This window comes from Bombus impatiens, unplaced genomic scaffold, assembly GCF_000188095.3.
Source record: "Bombus impatiens unplaced genomic scaffold, BIMP_2.2 scf_0027, whole genome shotgun sequence".
Lineage (NCBI taxonomy): Eukaryota > Metazoa > Arthropoda > Insecta > Hymenoptera > Apidae > Bombus > Bombus impatiens.
The window spans coordinates 475,039-494,784 of NT_176446.1; the positions used below are offsets into that span (position 1 = coordinate 475,039).

General features: G+C 40.0%; 1 protein-coding gene across 1 annotated transcript in view; it reads right to left on the minus strand.

Annotated features, from left to right (window-relative positions):
• Positions 1–19,746, minus strand: part of LOC100743962 — a 73,158-nt gene that overhangs the window by 39,354 nt on the left and 14,058 nt on the right. Inside the window, exon 3 of the mRNA XM_003484955.4 lies at positions 18,202–18,262. Within this exon, the coding sequence (XP_003485003.1) occupies positions 18,202–18,262 (61 nt within the window). The remainder of the gene's footprint in view (positions 1–18,201; positions 18,263–19,746) is intronic.

A 19,746-nucleotide genomic window follows, 5' to 3' on the forward strand; every position in this document is an offset into this window, starting at 1 on the left:
AGTCGTTCGTATGTTAAATCGGAGACACGTATGCATATATTCATAAAAAAATTGTCTACGAATCTTCAAATACTTTTATCAACCATTGTATATCGAGTGTTGCTTGCCGTGTATTCTTTCACACTGTTTGCAAACCTGGTGGATAGTTATCGACTGGCACCAATGGAAAAATCTCATAAAAATTCTCAAACGAACGCCGAGATGTAATTGCGAGGCAGATAAAAAAGAGACATGCAAAAATCCTCTTCTCTGAGAGAGAGAGAGAGAGAGAGTCGTTCGTATGTTAAATCGGAGACACGTGCGCTCGGTGTGTAAGTCACGCCGGAAGTAGGAGGTACTTGACCTTAGGGCCTGCTTTCCTGCACGTACAGCACATCGTAGGTAAATCTCAGGATGAGCGTGCAGAAAAACCGCTCGACCACGTGTTCTCCCTTCGATTTCCCTTTCTTTCTCTTCCTTTCCTTCTCTTTCTCTCAACTTCATTTCCTCTCCGACATCTGAGTCATCCCAGAGGTCTCGCGAGGTGAAACAAAGGCGTGTACGGAGTCGCAATTTGCAAACGACACGCGAATCATGCGGTTTCCGGTACCGAGCTCTTCTCTCGTCTTCTTTCCCTCTTTCGTTGGAATAAAGGTGCGTTGCGTGACGAGGGGACGAGAAACGCGTTCTTCGCATACTTTTCTTGGTACTTGAGCCTTTGAAATTTATTTATATGTGCGTGTTGTTTCAAATAGTTGGAGTTTCAAAAACTTCCGAAACACGTAGCACTCGTTGGAAAAATGTCTGAATGAATAGACAAATTACAAATTACAGACTATAGATTATTACAGAATTTACAATTTTATCAAATAGGATAATCGGTCGGCTCGTGATCTTCAAAATATTCTTTTACAACTTGATTTAGGTTTCTGTTTCTTCGTTACCAAACTTGTCGTTATTAAGTAGAACGGTATATTGGTGCTGATTATGTGTTAGTAATTTCGTCAGTTTAATCGTGTCAGGTTGGCCAGGGGGAATAAAGTGAATTCATCGCGGTGACAGGAAGTTGTACAGCCGACGATTGATTACGTTGCCGATATGTTATTCCGCTCATGTTCATCGCGGTGCATTAAAATCTCAAGCACGGAAGTCGCAGAGCTGTTGCATAACTGTGCGTACCACGGACTCAGCTTTTGGATATCTCGCTCGGTTAAATATTTTCCAACATTTTGTAACGCGTAATTTCTTTTGAAAAGATTCCCCTCTAATATCACAATTTACCCCAATTGCAATTGCAATTCGCATTTACGTTATTACCTAAATACCCACAAGCATAATACACATTATATAACTGAGATATCTTTATTCCTATACGGGCGACTATGATTCACATAACGCTTTCGCAATCTCGAATTATTAAAAAGTTTTTCATATTTTCTATTTCGAAATATGTATTTCGGCTTGTCCCATTCGCTAAATTATTTCAAATTGGTACGCGTTCTTACAGTTTCAAATTTCTCTTAAATAACAATATAGACGTCTGCAGTTTAATTACCACGAAATGTGCGCGAAAAATTCTTTCAAACTTGAAACTAATCGTTTCTTCGCTGCGCAGTTTCGAATGCGATTTTGAATTTACCAACGAGCATAATTGCGAAGGAAACGGGTTAACGAGCCGAAATTCAGTAAGGCGCGAATCTGCATAATCGGCGAACCGTCTCGTTGCGGTCTCCGGTATTACGAAACCATGGTATTTTGAACGCCTGCCAAGAAATTAGGAGAGGATGCGCCCAGTAGGCGAGCAATTTGCATATCGCGCGCCGCTGGTCACCTACTAATGGAGTTCTTTTTGGCGAAATTTCCAAATGTATCTTCCTTGAAATACCTTATATACAGAAAGTTATACATTTTTTAATATTTCGTCTACGTACTACGAATCGAACAATTTTCGAATTCTATTGCTTTTCAAAGATTCCTATCTTCTTCCGAAGAAACGACGTGCCAGTGATGTGTAGCGATAGTTGGCTAAAAATAAAAAGCGGTAGACACATTCTTGAGCAGTTAGCGAGGAAATTCCGTTAGACTCGTAAAAATCGTTTCCATTGGCTTCCTTTTCGCGTTATAACTGTCATATTGCACGCGACTCGCGTCTGCATCCTCCGCAACGTGATCCCGCTAACAACCGGAAACTCTAGCAACGTTATGTTCACCGATTAACAGACTTTGGTATAGTTGTTCGATTCGATGATCGTAAACTTCATTATTATTCTTTACAATTTAAAAGAATTTGATCCATCTTTTTTCCCCTTTTATCTTTCAGTTATTCGAAACGGGTAATCGTTCTTCGATGCTGTTGTCCAGCAACAACTTCTCGAGTCTTGCAACTTTATCGTTGCAGCAATAGAAACGGAGAATATATTTTTCTGAACACACAAAGCATACAAGTATGCGTGTCGTTCCGCCTGAAGACGTTAAACAATGGTTTGATCATACGTGTTGGCGGGACTGGAAATTGCAAATACCTCTGCTAAAACCGCAAGGGTGGATTTTCATTCTCCAATTTTCATTATCGAACTTCCACATAAATTTCAAGTTCCGAGATAAAAATGGAATTTCCATTTTATTATCCTTTATCAGGCCCTTTACTATGGTCTGTTGATAATGAATTCACTATGGAACATCATTTTACCCTCGTTAATCGTACATATTTCCAACGATACATAAGGATAATTGCTAATTTTGTCGTTAAGATCGCCAGATTACTCATTTTTATTTAATATTTTATTCAAAACACGCTGTGATTTCAGCTTAAACAATCTCGTTAGAAGGATCTTAGATGGTCATTGTTACAACACCGTATCAAATTATGCGCATAATGTTGACGTATCAATTATACGCACATAGTCTGCAAATAATCTACAGTTGCAGTACACAAATAATATTACATTTTAAATACAACTTTCATTTTCTGCACTTTGGGTTTGTTTAAATATTATACGAAATTTCCGAAGATTTGTCGTAAATCTTCCTGTGAATGCACCAACGTCTTTGATCTACGCGTAATATCGTTTTCAGTGCAATTTCTGTTTTTCTACGTTTTTCACCTAAACGTATGAAATTTCTGAGAAGGAAACAGAAATTCCAAGACGCTATTACCAGCGTGTCATAATTGGTACACGCGGAATGCTATGTTTATTAGGAGCCGGCTCTTCCGGTTAGATCTCACAGTTTTCCGTTAAGTCGCAGCTTCTCCTTTTGCCACGCTCCTCCCTGAAGATAATCGTTGCAATTATTCGTAACTTGGTCGCGTAATATCCGTCCGTGGAGCGGCGTAACAGCTGGAAAGGCAACTTCGCGGAATAATCAAGCACAGTTAATAAATCTCTCGGTCGCTTTCCGCGTAATTAACCTTGCGAATACCATTCGAACGTCGTCTTCGTGCTGTCTCGATACCGTCTCATTTGCGATGCATCTCTCTGCCAATCCCGTATTTCATTATACTTGCGTGTTTTTCCAGCCGTAGCATCCGCTCGACATTATTTACCAACATCAAACGTTGTTCGATTCATGAATATATTCGTAACGAAGCAACAGAAGCACTTTTTCAGTTCGTTCAAATATCTTTGGTTTTTTCGAGCTCGTTTGTCCTTCAAACGACAACTGCTCGGCATTAGAAGAATATCTAGAATCTTATTAATCTTCTTTCACCTTCATTATCCGCATTTGTTTCATATTATAACACGTAATCGTGTCATTTATTTTGATATATTAATTATACTCCGAACATCTTATCTTCAAAATTTCCTATAAATAGATAAACATACGCAATCCAGCGATAGCGTGACGGAGACGAGGCCCCATACAAAATATACGGGTGTCCAGGTCGAGTTTATTATTCTACTTGCATAAGCCGCGAACGTGTCCGGTGTTTAAAACGAGAAGAACCAGTCCCCAAAGATATTCGTGAACTTACTCGAATATCTGTAACTGGAATCGAAAAACCTGCCGCAGGATCTGGATCGTCTGGTGTTTGAATTATATTCATAGCCAGGGATTATTCCTTAGATTAGATTATCCGTTGTCTACCGAATGGCTGTCTCCAAGGTACTAGTCATCCGTGTAACACTTTTTGTCAAGGATTAGAAAAGCAGAAGAATTAATCTCTCCGATCAGACGATACTTTGATATAATTAGGTGACTTAATTGGACAGCCACTTCGTATCGGTTCGTTGCAAAGTTACATACAGCCACTTGGCAGAAGTTATTTGCTTAGATTTAAATTGATTTCTCGATGGTCGTAAAGATGCTCATGTTTAATTCATTAGGTCTATGATGGCTCGTAATACTCGTAAGCACTGAACGGTCAAACTCGAGCAAAAACAATTCCTACGCCATGTAACATAAAGAGCATATATATACAGTACACCGTGTTACGAGCAAACGAGAAGCGGAAACGATTTCCACGGAAATTCTAAAGAAATTGGATAGAACAGACTCGCGCGATACAGGATCGCTAGTTCACAGAACAGAGTACACGATTCGAACGATCCTCGACCGAGGGAACCACGATTTCTTAGAAACCATTGCGCCGGTATGCAGTAGTAATCGTGCTGGCCTTGAAGAAAATTGGCAGGTTGTCGTCGAAACCTGCAGCCAAGATCGTCGGTTGCGAAGGCTTTAAACTTCGTGTACACTTGCCGAACCAACAAGCGTTTTCGTACAGTCGATCCACGACTTTCTTCGCTTCTAGAAATTGAAGCACGATTTTCATCGTCTATAACCGCGCTTCAACTACGTTTTCGCCAAGTTTCCAATTTTTCTGAATCGTAGAACTTCCCTCGTATGAAACAACTACTCTCTTAGGTGGATATTTTATCGCATGAATGTTTTCCTGTCTTTTGCTTTTGCACGCGTGTCTCCGTGTAAGAAGAGGCCAACGGTCTAATTTGTTTCGCGAGGGCTGATCGCAAGCGTGGATGCAGCTTTACGATCGCAGAAAGAAACCACTGTTGCACCGAGGTGCGGAATAGTAACGAAGATTACCGTAACTCCACCGTAAGAGGCTACCACCACGGGCGTAGCCACGGTCATCGCGCTTAGACCAGAACCTGCGAACCGTTATGAATGGTCGTTGTTTTTGCCAGGAACATCCGTCGAAATCCGGACTCTCCCATCATCTTGTCCAATATTTTTTCATTATCGCGAAATCCATTTATAACTATGATAACCGATCAAACCTGTCTTAAACTCGAATTACCGGTATTCTTCCAATTCTTTACGAATACGTCAAATCATCCTTTATTTCTTTTTCCTCGATGTTTTATAATATGAAGTTTCTTGTTAATTTTCTAACGTTAACAGGAAACATCTTCTCATTTTTATTTACGTTATACGAAAGTGCTCCTTTTTAATCATAAACTTACTCGTACAGCATCGAAGTGCGAAGATCAACAAAAATGTACTTATTTAAAAAACGACGAATTTATTTTTAAAAAAACACTGAATATCTGAATGTAACACCGAATGTAACAGAACATTGACAATGACGGATAGAACGAAAATCTGCTCGATAGCAGAATGATGTCAATGGTGTGTATAATTAACGGTGAGTAGTTCCGAGCATATGTGCAGAAGAAACCGTTAACATTCGCGATTTTAATGGTACAAGATACACGTGGCCAAGATTCTCCCTCTTCTTAGATGGACCTGTTGGTTCTATGTAAAAGCGGTCAACAGGACTCGATAAATTGTCATGGGGGTTTGCGCGGATCCGACAGTCACGTGTTTCAAAGAAGTTTTAATCATGGATGCAGTTATGGGTCATCCAAGTATCGATCGATCTTGCGAAAATCTGAAAACACCGTGGCATAGATCATCGTTCAACGACCGTTAAAGGTGATTCCTGTGGTCATTGCTTGCACGTTAATCGGAGAAACATCACGGTGTTTGAATTGGATATTGGTATTAGTTTGGGTATGCTATTTGTACAGAAATACACACACTCGATCACTAATAATACATCGATCACGAACTTTAACTTTCTTATCATACAAGGTATTAAATTAAAGAATATTTCATCGTATGTACCTTCGAACGAAGATGTCCGTTCTTTGTCCAGTTTTCGACCAACTGTCGTAACTGTCCTGAGACTCTTTATCGATTCAACGAAAATTTCGTTTCCACGGAGTCGATCAATTCCAATAGAACCGTAAGATCGTTGGAAGAGTATTATCGTCTAATTAAGGATAAGCAGCAGTTGTTGCCACAACTATACGCAACAACCGCGCACCGTGCAACAACAATAGCCAGCAGGCTGGCAACCGAAGATGAAAAACGTTCGACCCACTTTCGACTCTTTCGAGCAACGTCTCCCCCCTTATCTTTGCAGGATTCTTTTCCACGCACAAAGGCACCGATTGCTCGCGTGCTTCTTCCTCGCAAACGATTCTTATCCCGAACGGTGTATCGATCCATCGTACGGCCCTGGCCGGGCCCTCGTTATCTTCCTTCAACGTTTTAAAAGCGCCTGCTGCTCTTTCCAGTCTGGCTGATTCCCGCAGCCTTGCCTCGGTATGCTTCGTTGCGTCCTCCATTCGAACTTCGTATCCGTCTGGAGGATCCTGCCGCTGTTGTTTTTCTATCTCTTATTTCAGGATTCTCGTCTTTACTTCGCTTTTTTTTCAGTCGAGTTTACCTGCCTTCCCTCGCCGAGGAGTATAAGCATTGCGTTGAAATTGGTTTTTTAACCAGCGAAGAGTCGAGATTTTGCTTGAGATTAGTTTTCGCAACCGAACCGATACGTTGTAAATTGGCATTAAATAGGAAAGAGATTAAATAGGGAATGTTCGTATCTCTAGAAGCAACAAAGATATTCAAAGTGATGAAAGATATGGATCACTCTGTATGCAGCGGTTGTGTGTATGTTAATAAATAATGTATACTTGCGCTAACTACAAACTGCGTTTACCCTGCAGCACGTACCATATTTTTATTACTATACATAGTACAGCGTAGAGTGCGCAAGAATCATCCTCGTACATGCTCCATAGGACTTTGGCTGAGAGAAAATAGTGGGAGACAAGATGTATGAGATAATAGAGGTGTAGGCCTAAACAGGACAGGTGTATAATGATAATAAATTGCAGGGAGAAGAGGAATCAGTCACAGGATTGGCTGGCACAGAGATCAGACCTGGTCTTTCGTTGACCGGGCTAAACTACTCGAACTGATTGAGCTATCTTCGCTGTCGACAGTTTCTTTACCTCGTAACTTTGATACTCCATCGCCTGCAGTGCAGACAGTCTAATAAATCAGGTATCATTGATCTCTTATGTAGACTTCGAAACGAAGTAGTCGAATTGTTTATGTCAGTCGAGCTTCGACACGCTGAAATTTAATTTCCAACTTTGCATAGAATAATCAAACTCGTATATCTTGACACTAATAGGCGCTAACAGGCACTATTAATCTTTAATACAATATAATAATAAAAAAGGAGGAAAAAAATATTATGCGTATTTTGCGTACAGCATATTTCGCTATTTCCGGATCAAGTACTCTGTTTTCAGATACGCGTAACTTAAAGGTTATTCATAAGAAAATTTCGAAAATTACAAGGTCACTTCTTATACGTGTATAGTATCTCGACCCAAATGTCCTACTGAATGAAATAACTCTACGTTAATTCCGCTTCTAAAACTTGCGTTTCTTCATTCGTCTAATGATCATGTACTCATTTATAGATTGTATCTCGAGATAATGCGTATATTCAGTTAGAAGACGCGAGGACCAAAATGCCAGTAGGGAAGGAGGTAACATAATTCGCACATTACTCTTCGACGACCTTTGACTCCTCTTGCGGTTCTTCTGATTGTAGCTCGTATCGAAGGAACATTAGTCTCTTCGAAGTAATTTTCAATAATCCGCGTAATAAATAAAATACTAATACTATTTTTCTTTCGATTTTCCATTAAGACATCCCGTTTTAGTCACAAAGTGACACTAAATTGAACAAATGAACAAAACTATTTCTATCATAATTTTCAAATATTATTCTAAAATGTCTTATCAAGACTCTTCCATAGGAAAAAGGGAAAAGAACAAAAAAGAAGAGGAGGAAGAGATTCACATTCTGAAAGATGCGCTCCACTCGAGATGACTTCCTCCGACTCACCAATCCGATTCAAACAAAACGATTGCGATGCAAGATTCGAGGCTCGAGTTAACAAGGAGTTGAATCTCCTTCCCTTGACACGAGATATTCTCGTTTCTTCGTAACAAGCGCGTAATATCTGGAAATCGTCGTTCGTCATCCACATCCTTCATCCACCTGGCCTTCCAATTTCCTTTATAACGAACCACGAGTTCGAATCGCCCGACGATCCCAGCCTTAACACCTTCTTAGGTTAATTAACGACGTCATTACTATTTCTAGTCACGGTGAATCGTCGACGGATGCCGTCGATTCCGTCCAATCATCTCGGAGAGAGATCTCAAGGTCCTCTTCCGCGCTTCGGCGGTTTTCGCGCGAAAAAATCCTTTTGTTCGAGGTGAGACTAATGTGCGAATAAATTAGCCACGAGCTGAACAAACACGCGTAACAAACGATACTCAAGGTGTGTTAATTAAAAGTCGTAGAATATTAATGTATTTGCTTTAAAATTGAGAGATGGCTAAAATACGAAGAATTGGACAAAAAAAAAAAAAAAATGCCTGTAATTTTAAGTTCGTAATCTACATCAAATAATGGATGTTTATTAAAGATAAAAGATATCCTAGCAATTTTAAGTGGCAGTGTATGTCATATCGTATTAACTCTTGAGAGATCTTCAAGGACGAAACGTTTTCTTTGTTCTCTTTCTAAAAATACGTATTTCGTCGTTACTTTATTCAAAATCTTTATTCCGAAATAATTTTCAAACAGGGAACCAATCGCGAATTTTCATCTACGCTATCTTCGAACTTTTGTTTCATTCTCGACGTCGTATCCGTCTTGCTGAAGCCATCGACGAAACAAGTCCTTCGTTTTTCTTCTCAAAATACGCGTCTCATCCAAAACCTCTGCCTTTGAAGTAAGAAATCAATTTCTAATTTTCACCAGTATTCCAGCCATTCTCCTTTCGCGCAGTTTTATAGACATTCTTGTGGAATTTATCCGCGATGCAACTTCTGTTTTATCGTGTTCGTGTTACACGTCATGGTCGCTCGTTTTCCCGCTGGCACTTTAATTAACTCGTTCGACGTCGTCGTTCCACGATCGGGCCGGGGAATCGAGGAAGCGGTGAAAAAGCCGACGCGCATCCAAAGTTAACGGCCAGGCAACGTGGCCAAGCATGCGTGTACCTTTGCACGCTTCTAACGGACTTAGGCACGGCCAAATTGATTCTTACGCAAACGACGTCCGGATGAAGCAAAGAAAACGGCACGGATGAATTGTCCATGGATCCTAACGCCAGGTGTATACCGTTACCGGTGTTTAAATACGCAAGACGAAAAGAAACGGTATACCTGGACCTCTGATGTTTCTGCTAGCTTGCGGTTTTTCTATTCGCCGTATCCGCTGTCTTCTTCGCTCCGCCATTGTCAAGGCCCTTTCTTGCCTCGCGCGATCACTGTCCACCTCGACTGTTACAGTTTCTTGCCCGCTGAATACGGCATTTTAATAACTTCCTAGTTGGTCAGCGTTCCATTCTTTGCGTAGGTCGTAGACGACGAGCTTAATAGTCGAGGATGCTCGAGATTAATGGAAGATCGATGTAGAGGCGGTTAATTAGTTTCATTTTACCTGAGATCTAGGTCTAGGTAAAAATTCGATTCTAAGAATCGGACGATCTTACATATATTCGACGCTGTTTTTCGATATTTCCAACGATCAGTGTATTTTTTTATGGATGTTCAAATAACATTTTGCTTATGAGCCACAGTATATTAAGCCCGTTTCGTTCTTCGAGAATTTTGGATTCTGTCGTGTTCATCGTTGTTAAGAAGATTTGTCGACGTATTAAATCCATAATCTCGTCGTTCAACTTTGTATTCGAGCTTTTCAAGATAAGATCGAGATTGGGATATACAAAACCGGAAGACAGAGGATGTTCATCGCGTAGTTCTTCGCGACTATGCAGCAACGATGACGTAATTCGACCCTCGTAGGTGTTCTCTTCCCGTCGTTACCTATCATGCAGCGTTATTTGTCCAAGTTGAACAAGGAAGGTCGACTGACAAGTGTAAAGCTATAATATAAGTCACGAGTAAACTCAGTAGAAAACAATGAATCACTTAAGAAGCGATGTTCCGTGCGATCGGCAGCGTGATCGATGGCCTGGCTCGAAAGGATCCACCGGCGCTGATCCACGCACGATCGTTACGATCCATTGCGTCCCTTGTACGGAAGCTTGCATCCTCCTGCGAACTATGGCAGTCGACGCGAATCGATCGCCTTCTTTTTACGAGTGAACCCATCCGAACCGATCTGCTTTTTCACCTCGAGCCGCTTTTTCCTCGCCACTTTAAAATTATTCAACATTTCCACGCTAGGTAAAAATCAGCCAAACGATCGTATAATACGCTCACGGAGATAATGATCGGGAAGAAACTCGCAAATCGTGACTCGTGTAGGCAATGGTTAATGTAGAAGGTGGTTTACGTTTATGAGTTTCTTTTTTTAGATGTAGAATTAAATCGCGCTACAATATGTCGTAGCTCTCTTGCGTTTTCTTTTGTGGTACTTAAAGGGTGGATTTTTAATCCGTAAATATATAATCGGTGAAATTTTATTCCATGGGCTCTTCGTTCCGATATTATTCTAATACTATTTGCAATCACAGTAAATGCTAACTTGTCTTCTGTTCTCGATTAATATCGAATACGATTAAAACGTGTAATTGCATTCATCCGACTTGGTTGTTTTCCAAATAAATAAAGAAGCGTGTACTAGGTAGATTGAAATTTCAAGTGTAATAACATTGTATAGTAACACTATCCATCCATCGTGGTTTTCCTACCGGATTACAAATTACGTTATAGCTGTCTGAACCATGCATGTCCTGCTACAGTGGTATAGATGCCTTACGAAAGTATCAAGTTGTGCCAAAAGTTGCTTTTGTTTTATAAGAAAATAATAGACGCACGGCTGAACGTAAATATCGAGACTTATAAATATTTTCTAATTTCTTTACAAATAGAATCACCATAGCCGGGTTTCATAATATACGTATACTCATAATGTGTCTAGAAACACTTGATTACTTTTGCGAGTCTATGTATAGTAATGCATATTCGTTCAGGAATTCGATTTTAATGGGAGGAAGTTATTACAGTCTACCGCATTGGTTGCATAGAAAACGAGTTCCGATATCATACGATATCAGCGTCGAAGAAAAAACACGCGGGTGAATCTCGTTAGGATAAGTTACGCGAAACGTTCGGAATAAATTCAGGAGTAACGGAACCTCGAGGAAGGAAGCGTCGTTGACCGCTTAATAATCCTGCAATCGTCATTAACCAGAATCATTTATAACTCCCCTCTCGTTTCCTATTTACGACCCACTTGATCATAGGTCGAGCCGCATAATTATAGATTCGCCAAACGTACAGTTACTAGCGTGTATCATTACAAACATTAAGCCAGAAATGCGAATATTTCGTGAACTTACTGCTGACCTTTCGTGCTAAGATCTCCGAAAAATAACGGCGTTCTGGCGCTATTATTTCTTCGAGGCAGATATTACATAATAAGTTGGTTTACACGATAAGTTGCTTCGCATTTACTTAACAGAATATCGAATTTAATTGTTGAAGCGGTCACCACTTCTAAGAAAACTCTACATCTGGTGTTTTCAGTTTTCTCAAGCACTGAAGCCATCGACAGTGTCACGTAAAGTTGGTACTTGGATTGTAGTAAGAAGGCCGAATCGTAACCCAACTACTAATTTTCCTTTATAAAACTTTACTATAAATGTTAACACTTACAAAATAATGGGGAGAAAAGGGGTTGTATGAGTACAGCAACTAGAAGAAGAACAAGAACTGCTGGGTGAAGTCTCGGTTTATATACGTTTTGGTTTTAGGATGTTGAGGGACTAGGTGTAGGTTATGATGTGGAAAAGTGTCCGAAGGTCGGGGGTCCATATCCTATCTCTGATGTGGACTAAGGTGCGTCGCAGCCTTGGTGTATGCTATGATGATAAGGCGGTGATGTGTCCAAAAGTGTCCGAAGGTCGGCGGTCGATATCTTATCACCGATGTAGATTGAGATGTGATCGATGTCACAACAGCGTGTAGACAAAAGACTGCGACCAAGTCAGACCGTAAACGGTAGACAGGCGACGTTAGTGTCACGTAAACTTAAGGGTTGGTTGATGAAATAAAATAGCTGAGTCGTAACGCAACTATTAATTTTGTTTCAATTAAACTTTATTACGAATTCAGCAATCACACTGTAATACACACTGAATTAACATAAATCATAGTTCACTCCAACCACGTTGTGTAAGACTTAGTTACAACGATACGTTAAGTACGCGACTGTTATAAGGGTAGAGACCGGTAAAGATGTGTTGACTATTCCGAGGATACGAAATAAGTGAGTTTAACCGACGATACTGTGTCCGAGGAAAGCTAGGGGTGAGTGTGTCTAAGGACACGGGATTATCGGATTTGTCGATGACAATTTTGGTCAAGGAAGCGAGGGCAGTATACACCGTCTCCGATTGGATGATAAGACGGTTGGTGGACCAGGAAGGGTTTTAGCCGCCCTCGCGAGAAAGTTGCTAACGGAACATACCAGATGCGAAGAAAACCAACTTTCTATGCTAAGCAGGACAAACACAAATCCTGTTGTTGTTTTATTTCGGAGTATCATGACCGTTAGGTCACAGGTATTGCAAGGAGTAATGAAAACAAAACAATGTCTGAGCAAAACAATGTCGCCGCTACTTTCAACCGTCGAGTTGAAACCTTCCGTCTGTCCCCGACCAGTATAAATAAACAAACGAAATGACGAGCGAAGAAGTTCAGCGATCGCAGTGTAAGCATACAGACGTATATACGGAGTTTCTTGAGACTGCGCGTATTTATTTCGCGGAAGTTATTGTATCTGGACTTGTGCTTAGTGTGTCAAATCAATTTTATAGACAATATATTTATCTTAAATAAATTGCTCGCAAACGGTAATCTGTATTTCGTGATATCTGATAAGACCAATCCTCTACAAATCTAAGACAAGAAATACTCGCTTGGTCGGAAGGACCTTAACTATGAAAATTCCAAGACTCCTGGTGGGTCCTTGAGACTATCGAGGGTACGCGCCAAAGATGTGCAGACATCTGGGTGCCATCCTGTCCGCGGTGCGTGTCCCGGTCTCTGATGTGAATCGACGTTACATTAGCTTCGGGGTTCTCAGTTATTGGGTAACACAGCTAGCGTGCGGATCTGCACCAGCTCAAATTGTATTCTTACTTATAATTACGCTTCTGTTTAAATATATTTTCTGCCTTGCAATTTATCCACGAGTTTTCTCCGTTTACACGTCGAACAACCTCAACATTAATATATCGTTGTTTCCATCTAAATAAAGAGTGTCAAATAAAGTCATCGATCGTAATTGTTAGCTTTTAAGGTACGCGTGCGCGTCATCAGGATTTCTATAGAAACCAATCGACAGCTTTACATTTTACATAGTCGCAATGAATATTAATTGAACTGTGTACACGAAGAACGTTCTAATTGCTAGGTCGACTGAGAAATTGGCGAGTACACATCGATAGGAATCGACGTGCCTGATAGAACTGATCGCGTCGTTTAATTTAATAGTGAATACATTACACTGTGGAGAGGATGATCGCAAGAAACATGGATGTAGAATATCCTAGAAAAATAGCCTGAGTCATTTTAAATCTTCTAATGCTGTACTAACAACTAGTTCATGGCGTCTCGATCGAGAAGCAGAAGATGGTCAACACTGTGGTACCGATTACTTACACGCGCAGAGCTAATGTAAAATAAATTAGAAACCGTGACGTTCGATTAATCGATGTGTAATTAGATGGACGAATAACTAATTTAACTTTTTGCCTTGATAAAACTGTAATTGCCTTCGCACTGATCAAGATACGACTGTGTTATCTTTATTGGCATTTATTTCTAGAACGACTGGTTCGTCGATTGACTCGATATTTCAATAAATTCCACTTGTGTTCGTCAAAATCTGTGAATTCGTATAAATACCCTCGGACTAGTCGATTGGAAACCAAAAGGGCAGAAAAGCTTCTTCCGAATTGTTGATTATTCCGCTTAAAGTTATGCTGCGTATTCGCTTTTATGAAAGTCGCGATTTTAACCGAGTCGCAATGAACGCGTGCGAATTGAAACGGCCTTGGAGTTTACCTTGGACGGGCGATAGGGGCGAAATGAAAAGTGAACGTACAAAAGGAAATCTCGATACGTTCGTTAATCGAGTAAATCAACGATTCTCGGGCCGTAGTCGAAGAAAACGAAAGATTTAGAGAAGTTTCACGATTCTGAGCGCGAGCATTTTCACGTATAAACGAGAATTAACACGTTCCCTATGTACACTCATCGTCCATTCGTCCATAAATTATTCATAAATTCTTTATTTATATTTTTACAGCTTACGAAAATAAAGTTGTGTCACGTATTTCAGAATATTAGCATAGCGTTCATTGAGAGTAGCACAATGGATATTTCACGTTGAGGATAATAGCTCGCAAACGACAGTCGCTTACGACAAGAGACGAAACGTGCCCGCATGCAAAAGCCAATGCGAGGGGGAAAAACAACTTTCCTCCGAGGCGCGGTTTCTCTTGGGAGAGCAAACAACCGACCGCTGTCCGGATGAACAATGACATTTGTCGCGCACAGATTGACGTTTTCCGCTTCGCGAAGAATTGCAAGATAAATCTATAATTTCTTCTTTAGGTCATTCTGTAGTGTAATTAACACTTTCACGACCGGTCCTGATGCGACAAGCTTAACCGAACAGAGTTTTAGTATTGCAACGTTAGCGAGAATCGAATATATCGTTTTAATTATTCGTTCAACTACGTTCGTTTAAAATTGAAAAAACATTACGTTTCAAAAGGGAACAACCGATCATCTTCAATTATCGAGAGAGAACATTTCGACCGGAACGAGTGCTTCGATCCGAACGCTGTACATTTATGGATAGAACTCGGGATGATCTCACTTTTTACAGCGTTTCCCCATAAAAGTCAAGGTATTCGAGAAATCCTCGAGCCTGCTTCTGTACCCTCGATGCTCTGCGACGCGGAAACCACACTCTCGATTTAACTGAAACCGAATCGCGTACAATTGGCGTACTTGCATCGCGTCCGCATTTTTCACGCTAACACTGCGTAGTATAGATCGTTCTTGCTTTACTTCGTTAACCGCCGGAAATTTGACTCGAGGGTATGTTTGAAAAAGTTTCTAACCATCTAACATCGAATATCGTTTAATTGCAAGCGCTGTTTAATAAAGTATATAGAAATCATATTACAATTTATAATGATTTCAGAATCTGACCTGTGCGTGCATGCTACCCATTAATCATCGCAGGTGATATATCTTCGAATCTATCTCATAATACGAAACGAGATCTAACGAGCATGGTTTGCGAAAGAAATATAAAAATATATGTATAATAATAGAATTCTCGGTAGTTTGTGAAATGTCAAAGTAATAATCGCGACCAGTACGCGTTTCACCGTTCGATATGCCACTCGTTCTCCACAGTTCTCTGGAACGAACGATAAAAAGTAAAAGGCCAGTGGCGAGGGGCACTTTCGATTCGTCAGACGTGCTGGTAAAAAGAGGTCCGACTCATTAATCGTTCGTTCGAAGCAACGTAATCGAAGTCGTTACATAAATCCATTACGGTGGGTTTCTAAGTGCACTAGGTTGAATTTTCCTCTGGTTTTTCCCGTCTTGTCGCGACACCCGAGGAATTCCATTCAATTCGCTAAAACTTTTTAAGATACTCTTTTTACATTGCCTATACTTACGTGATCACATCGCTTGATCACCACTATGAATAATTTTTATACGCGTATATACTATGTCGTTCGAATAAAAACGTATCGAATTTGCCGTGTCAAATTAGATTAAAACGCGCGACTCTGTCGTATCAATTTTCAGAGTCTTCTTCTTCTTTTTTTATAAATATTTTGTCTAGTCATTCATAAATCACTGTCGCAGACGGGAGAAATTTACGTATTCGAGAAGTAGATTTTGTACAGTCGAGGAACTATGGTGTCACGTAGCGAATGAAAGTAGAATCATCTATTGTACGCTTATTATCAATACAATATTATCGCACGTAAGCGTGCAATCAATTTCCAAGTTTCGATCTCATCGTTTCACAGTCTGTCACAAGCTATCTGTGTAATACGAGTCATGGCTGAAGCTAGGTCGTTGCAACGTTCTCGTCGGAGATTAATGCAAAATTTTAAGCACGATCCATTGCAAAATGCTGAAACGTTGCGAAAAAATCCAGCCATTTTTATGCATAGGCGATCCTCCTATTCTTTTACACAATTGACATCGACATTCCAATTGTTCGAATATCGACACGAACTTCGTATTAACTACAGACGCGTGTTGAATATTATAATTTTTGACAGAATGGAAAAATGGAAATTTAAAGACGCCAAGGTGTATAGAATACGCAATATATCGAAGAATATATAAAATATCCAAGATTTAGTATTCATTGTAAGAGTCAGTGAATAAATTTCGAATGATAAAAAAGGTCATAACTTGAATTATGAAAATAGTGAAACTACAGAAAGAACGAAGAATTTAGAAAAGGAGGAGTCGATCGGTTTGGTTCCTGAGAGAGGATTCTTTGCAGAATTTTTCCCCAAATTGACAGAATATGCTAGTCGGTGAAATTCTGGCGGAACTCGATGGTAAAAGGTAAAAGGCTGAAAGTGTTTGGCCGTCGTTCGCAAGGACTTTCGATTCGCATCGATGTTGAGGAGGAAATCGTATGGTTGTCTCTGTTTGTAATCGTCTGGTCGTCTCTGTTTGTAATCGTCATCTCGTTTCGTCTCGTTTATATCTCGTCTCAGCCTCTTTCTCTTCTCTCCGTGATCTTTCTCTGGTCGCCACATGAGAATGTAGGTCACACGACTGCGTTCACCTTCCACCGAAGCAATGTCTTCCGAGGAAGGTCGTTGCTCGTCTGGAAAGCCTCTCTTCTTGACCATTCTTTTCCCTTTCTTTCGATTATTACTCTACGTCAACGATTTCGATCGATAGATTCTTCGTAGCTCGATTAACTTGTATCGCCTAACTGTTACTATCGATGTATCGTGAATTACCAATAGGTAACACGAATTACCTATAGCAGCAGCTATAGCAGAGTAGAAAAGTTCTCGTTTCTGAATTTTTTGCCCACCCGTAACTCATTTTAACCGCGATCCCATATTTGACAACGTACACGTATATAATTAAATCGTAATTAATTAACGTCGCGCATTTTACGCATCTTACGTGGCTGAGACCAAGATGAAGGAAACACGTATTCTCAAGTTCATTTCCATATCACAACATGTGAAAACATGCCATAAAGATATTTTCAACTTGCCCTTATAGAATGTAACAGTGGCTGCTATGAGTCCATCAGAAATAATTACACGCAATTATAAATTCAAGAAACGACAAAATCGACTTTCAGCGATGATGCAGCGATTGAGCCACTAATCGTTGCTATGATCCTTGACTACACGCGATCATATCGAATGATGGTATGCTTTTTCCAAGCGCAGATTAAAACGTCTCTCTAATTAGTCCGCTTATTCTCCGCCAACGGCTCGCCGGTAATTAGTCGCGAGCGTAATTAATTGAACATCTCGATCAATCAAGACGACGACCGCTCCCTGCCAGACTAATTAGACCTGTTCATAAACCGGTCATTGTTCGTGGAATCATTGTCATCGTCTACTGGCGCGTATTGTGCTCTTTAGAAAGTGCGTACGCACGCGTGGAAAGCATCTAACTATTTTTTTCTTTTTTTTTTTTTATCTGATCGTTTGATTCAACAGGAAACGTTTTCCATGGGAGAGACAATTCACTGGCAGGTGGCCACCGATTCCACCATCAAGTCGACCAGAGGAGGTTCTCGGTTAATTGACCCTCCGTCTAATTAGTTATCGCTGCCACACTGACAATTAGAAAGCGTTACAGGCGTGTATAGGTACTCACATGTAGGCAGCTGCTCGGGTATTTGGGCCGCTTGTGTGGTGCTGTGCCTCGCTATTGTGATCTGAAAAAAAGAAGAGCGATGCTCGTTAGATTGTCCTTAGAGAATCGTTTGTCCCTATAGATAAGACGAACAAGGGATAGCGTGGGACGGCGATGATTAGACCGAAGATATTTTTGCATTTGTGGGAAATTTCGAAGATACAGAAATATACAGAATGTATAAAGTTGTTCGAAGATTTAAGAAAAATCGAAAAAGTAGTTCTGTTAGTTCTCTTCTCGCGAAAGAAATGTTTCGTAAAGATCGGTATGCACGAATAAGATGATGCAAATTCGTGAGGAACGTTGAATATCTTTTTATCGAAGTGTAAGATCTCTTCTTTTGTTTGGCGAACAGTGGTTCTTTTTTTATTTACCAATGACAATATATCGAAAGGTAGTAACATGTGATAACGTTAAACTCGTTTGGAAAGTTCGTAACGTTTCTGACAATCCATCTATCAAATAACGAAAACATTCAGATTCGGATAAATAATATTTCTAATTAATCATTAGGTGCAACAACTAAGGAAACGTTCACTGACTGATATAAGAAGCTTTAAGGACACGTACGATCAGTCATAAGAAAGGATCGATAGAGAAGGTTTCGATAATGACATATTCGAGAATCCAGTCCCGGATCAAAGATCGCGTCATCGACTGAAAAATCCTTGCGAAAATGTCAGGCTGAAATCATGATTCGCTCGACTCTCTCCGGTATTGCTCGAAGTGTGTATGAATCATGCGATTTCAGAGGCGCGTGGAAACGCGAGAGTCCGTTTCTCATCGATTAAACTTGATTATTAGCCACAAGGATCCGTGGAAAACGTGCCAATTGAACACATCCGATAATCTCACGCACAATGCTACATTTTTTCTCATCAATTAACTGTTTTTATTAGTACTGAATTTTAATTTGAAAGGTCTCTGTACTCGCACAGTCCTTGGCCAATCAATTAGAACCACTCGAAACATTGAATTTTACATCGAATTAATTGCAATAACCGGATACTTTGTAAAAAGTTAGTATACAGCGTATAATAATAATCGTTATAATTGATCGTTTAAATATCTTTATGATATTTAATTGCGAGATGTATAATAATACTTGCCCCAGATATCTTGTAGTTTCTACGTATATCTTCAATTTGTTTCGAGTTTCGTCAATATAATCAGGATGGTTGAGTCTCATTGATTCAAAGTGCTAATAAAACTTATATATAATTGCGAGATGTATAATAGTACTTGCCCCAGATATCTTGTAGTTTCTACGTACATTTTCAATTTGTTTCAAGTCTCGTCAATATACTCAGGATGGTTGAGTCTCATTGATTCAAAGTGCTAATATAACTTGCTAATATAAGTGCTAATACAACTTATATATAATTGCGAGATGTATAATGATACTTGCCCCAAATAGTTTGTAGTTTCTACGTACATTTTCAATTTGTTTCAAGTCTCGTCAATATACTCAGGATGGTTGAGTCTCATTGATTCAAAGTGCTAATA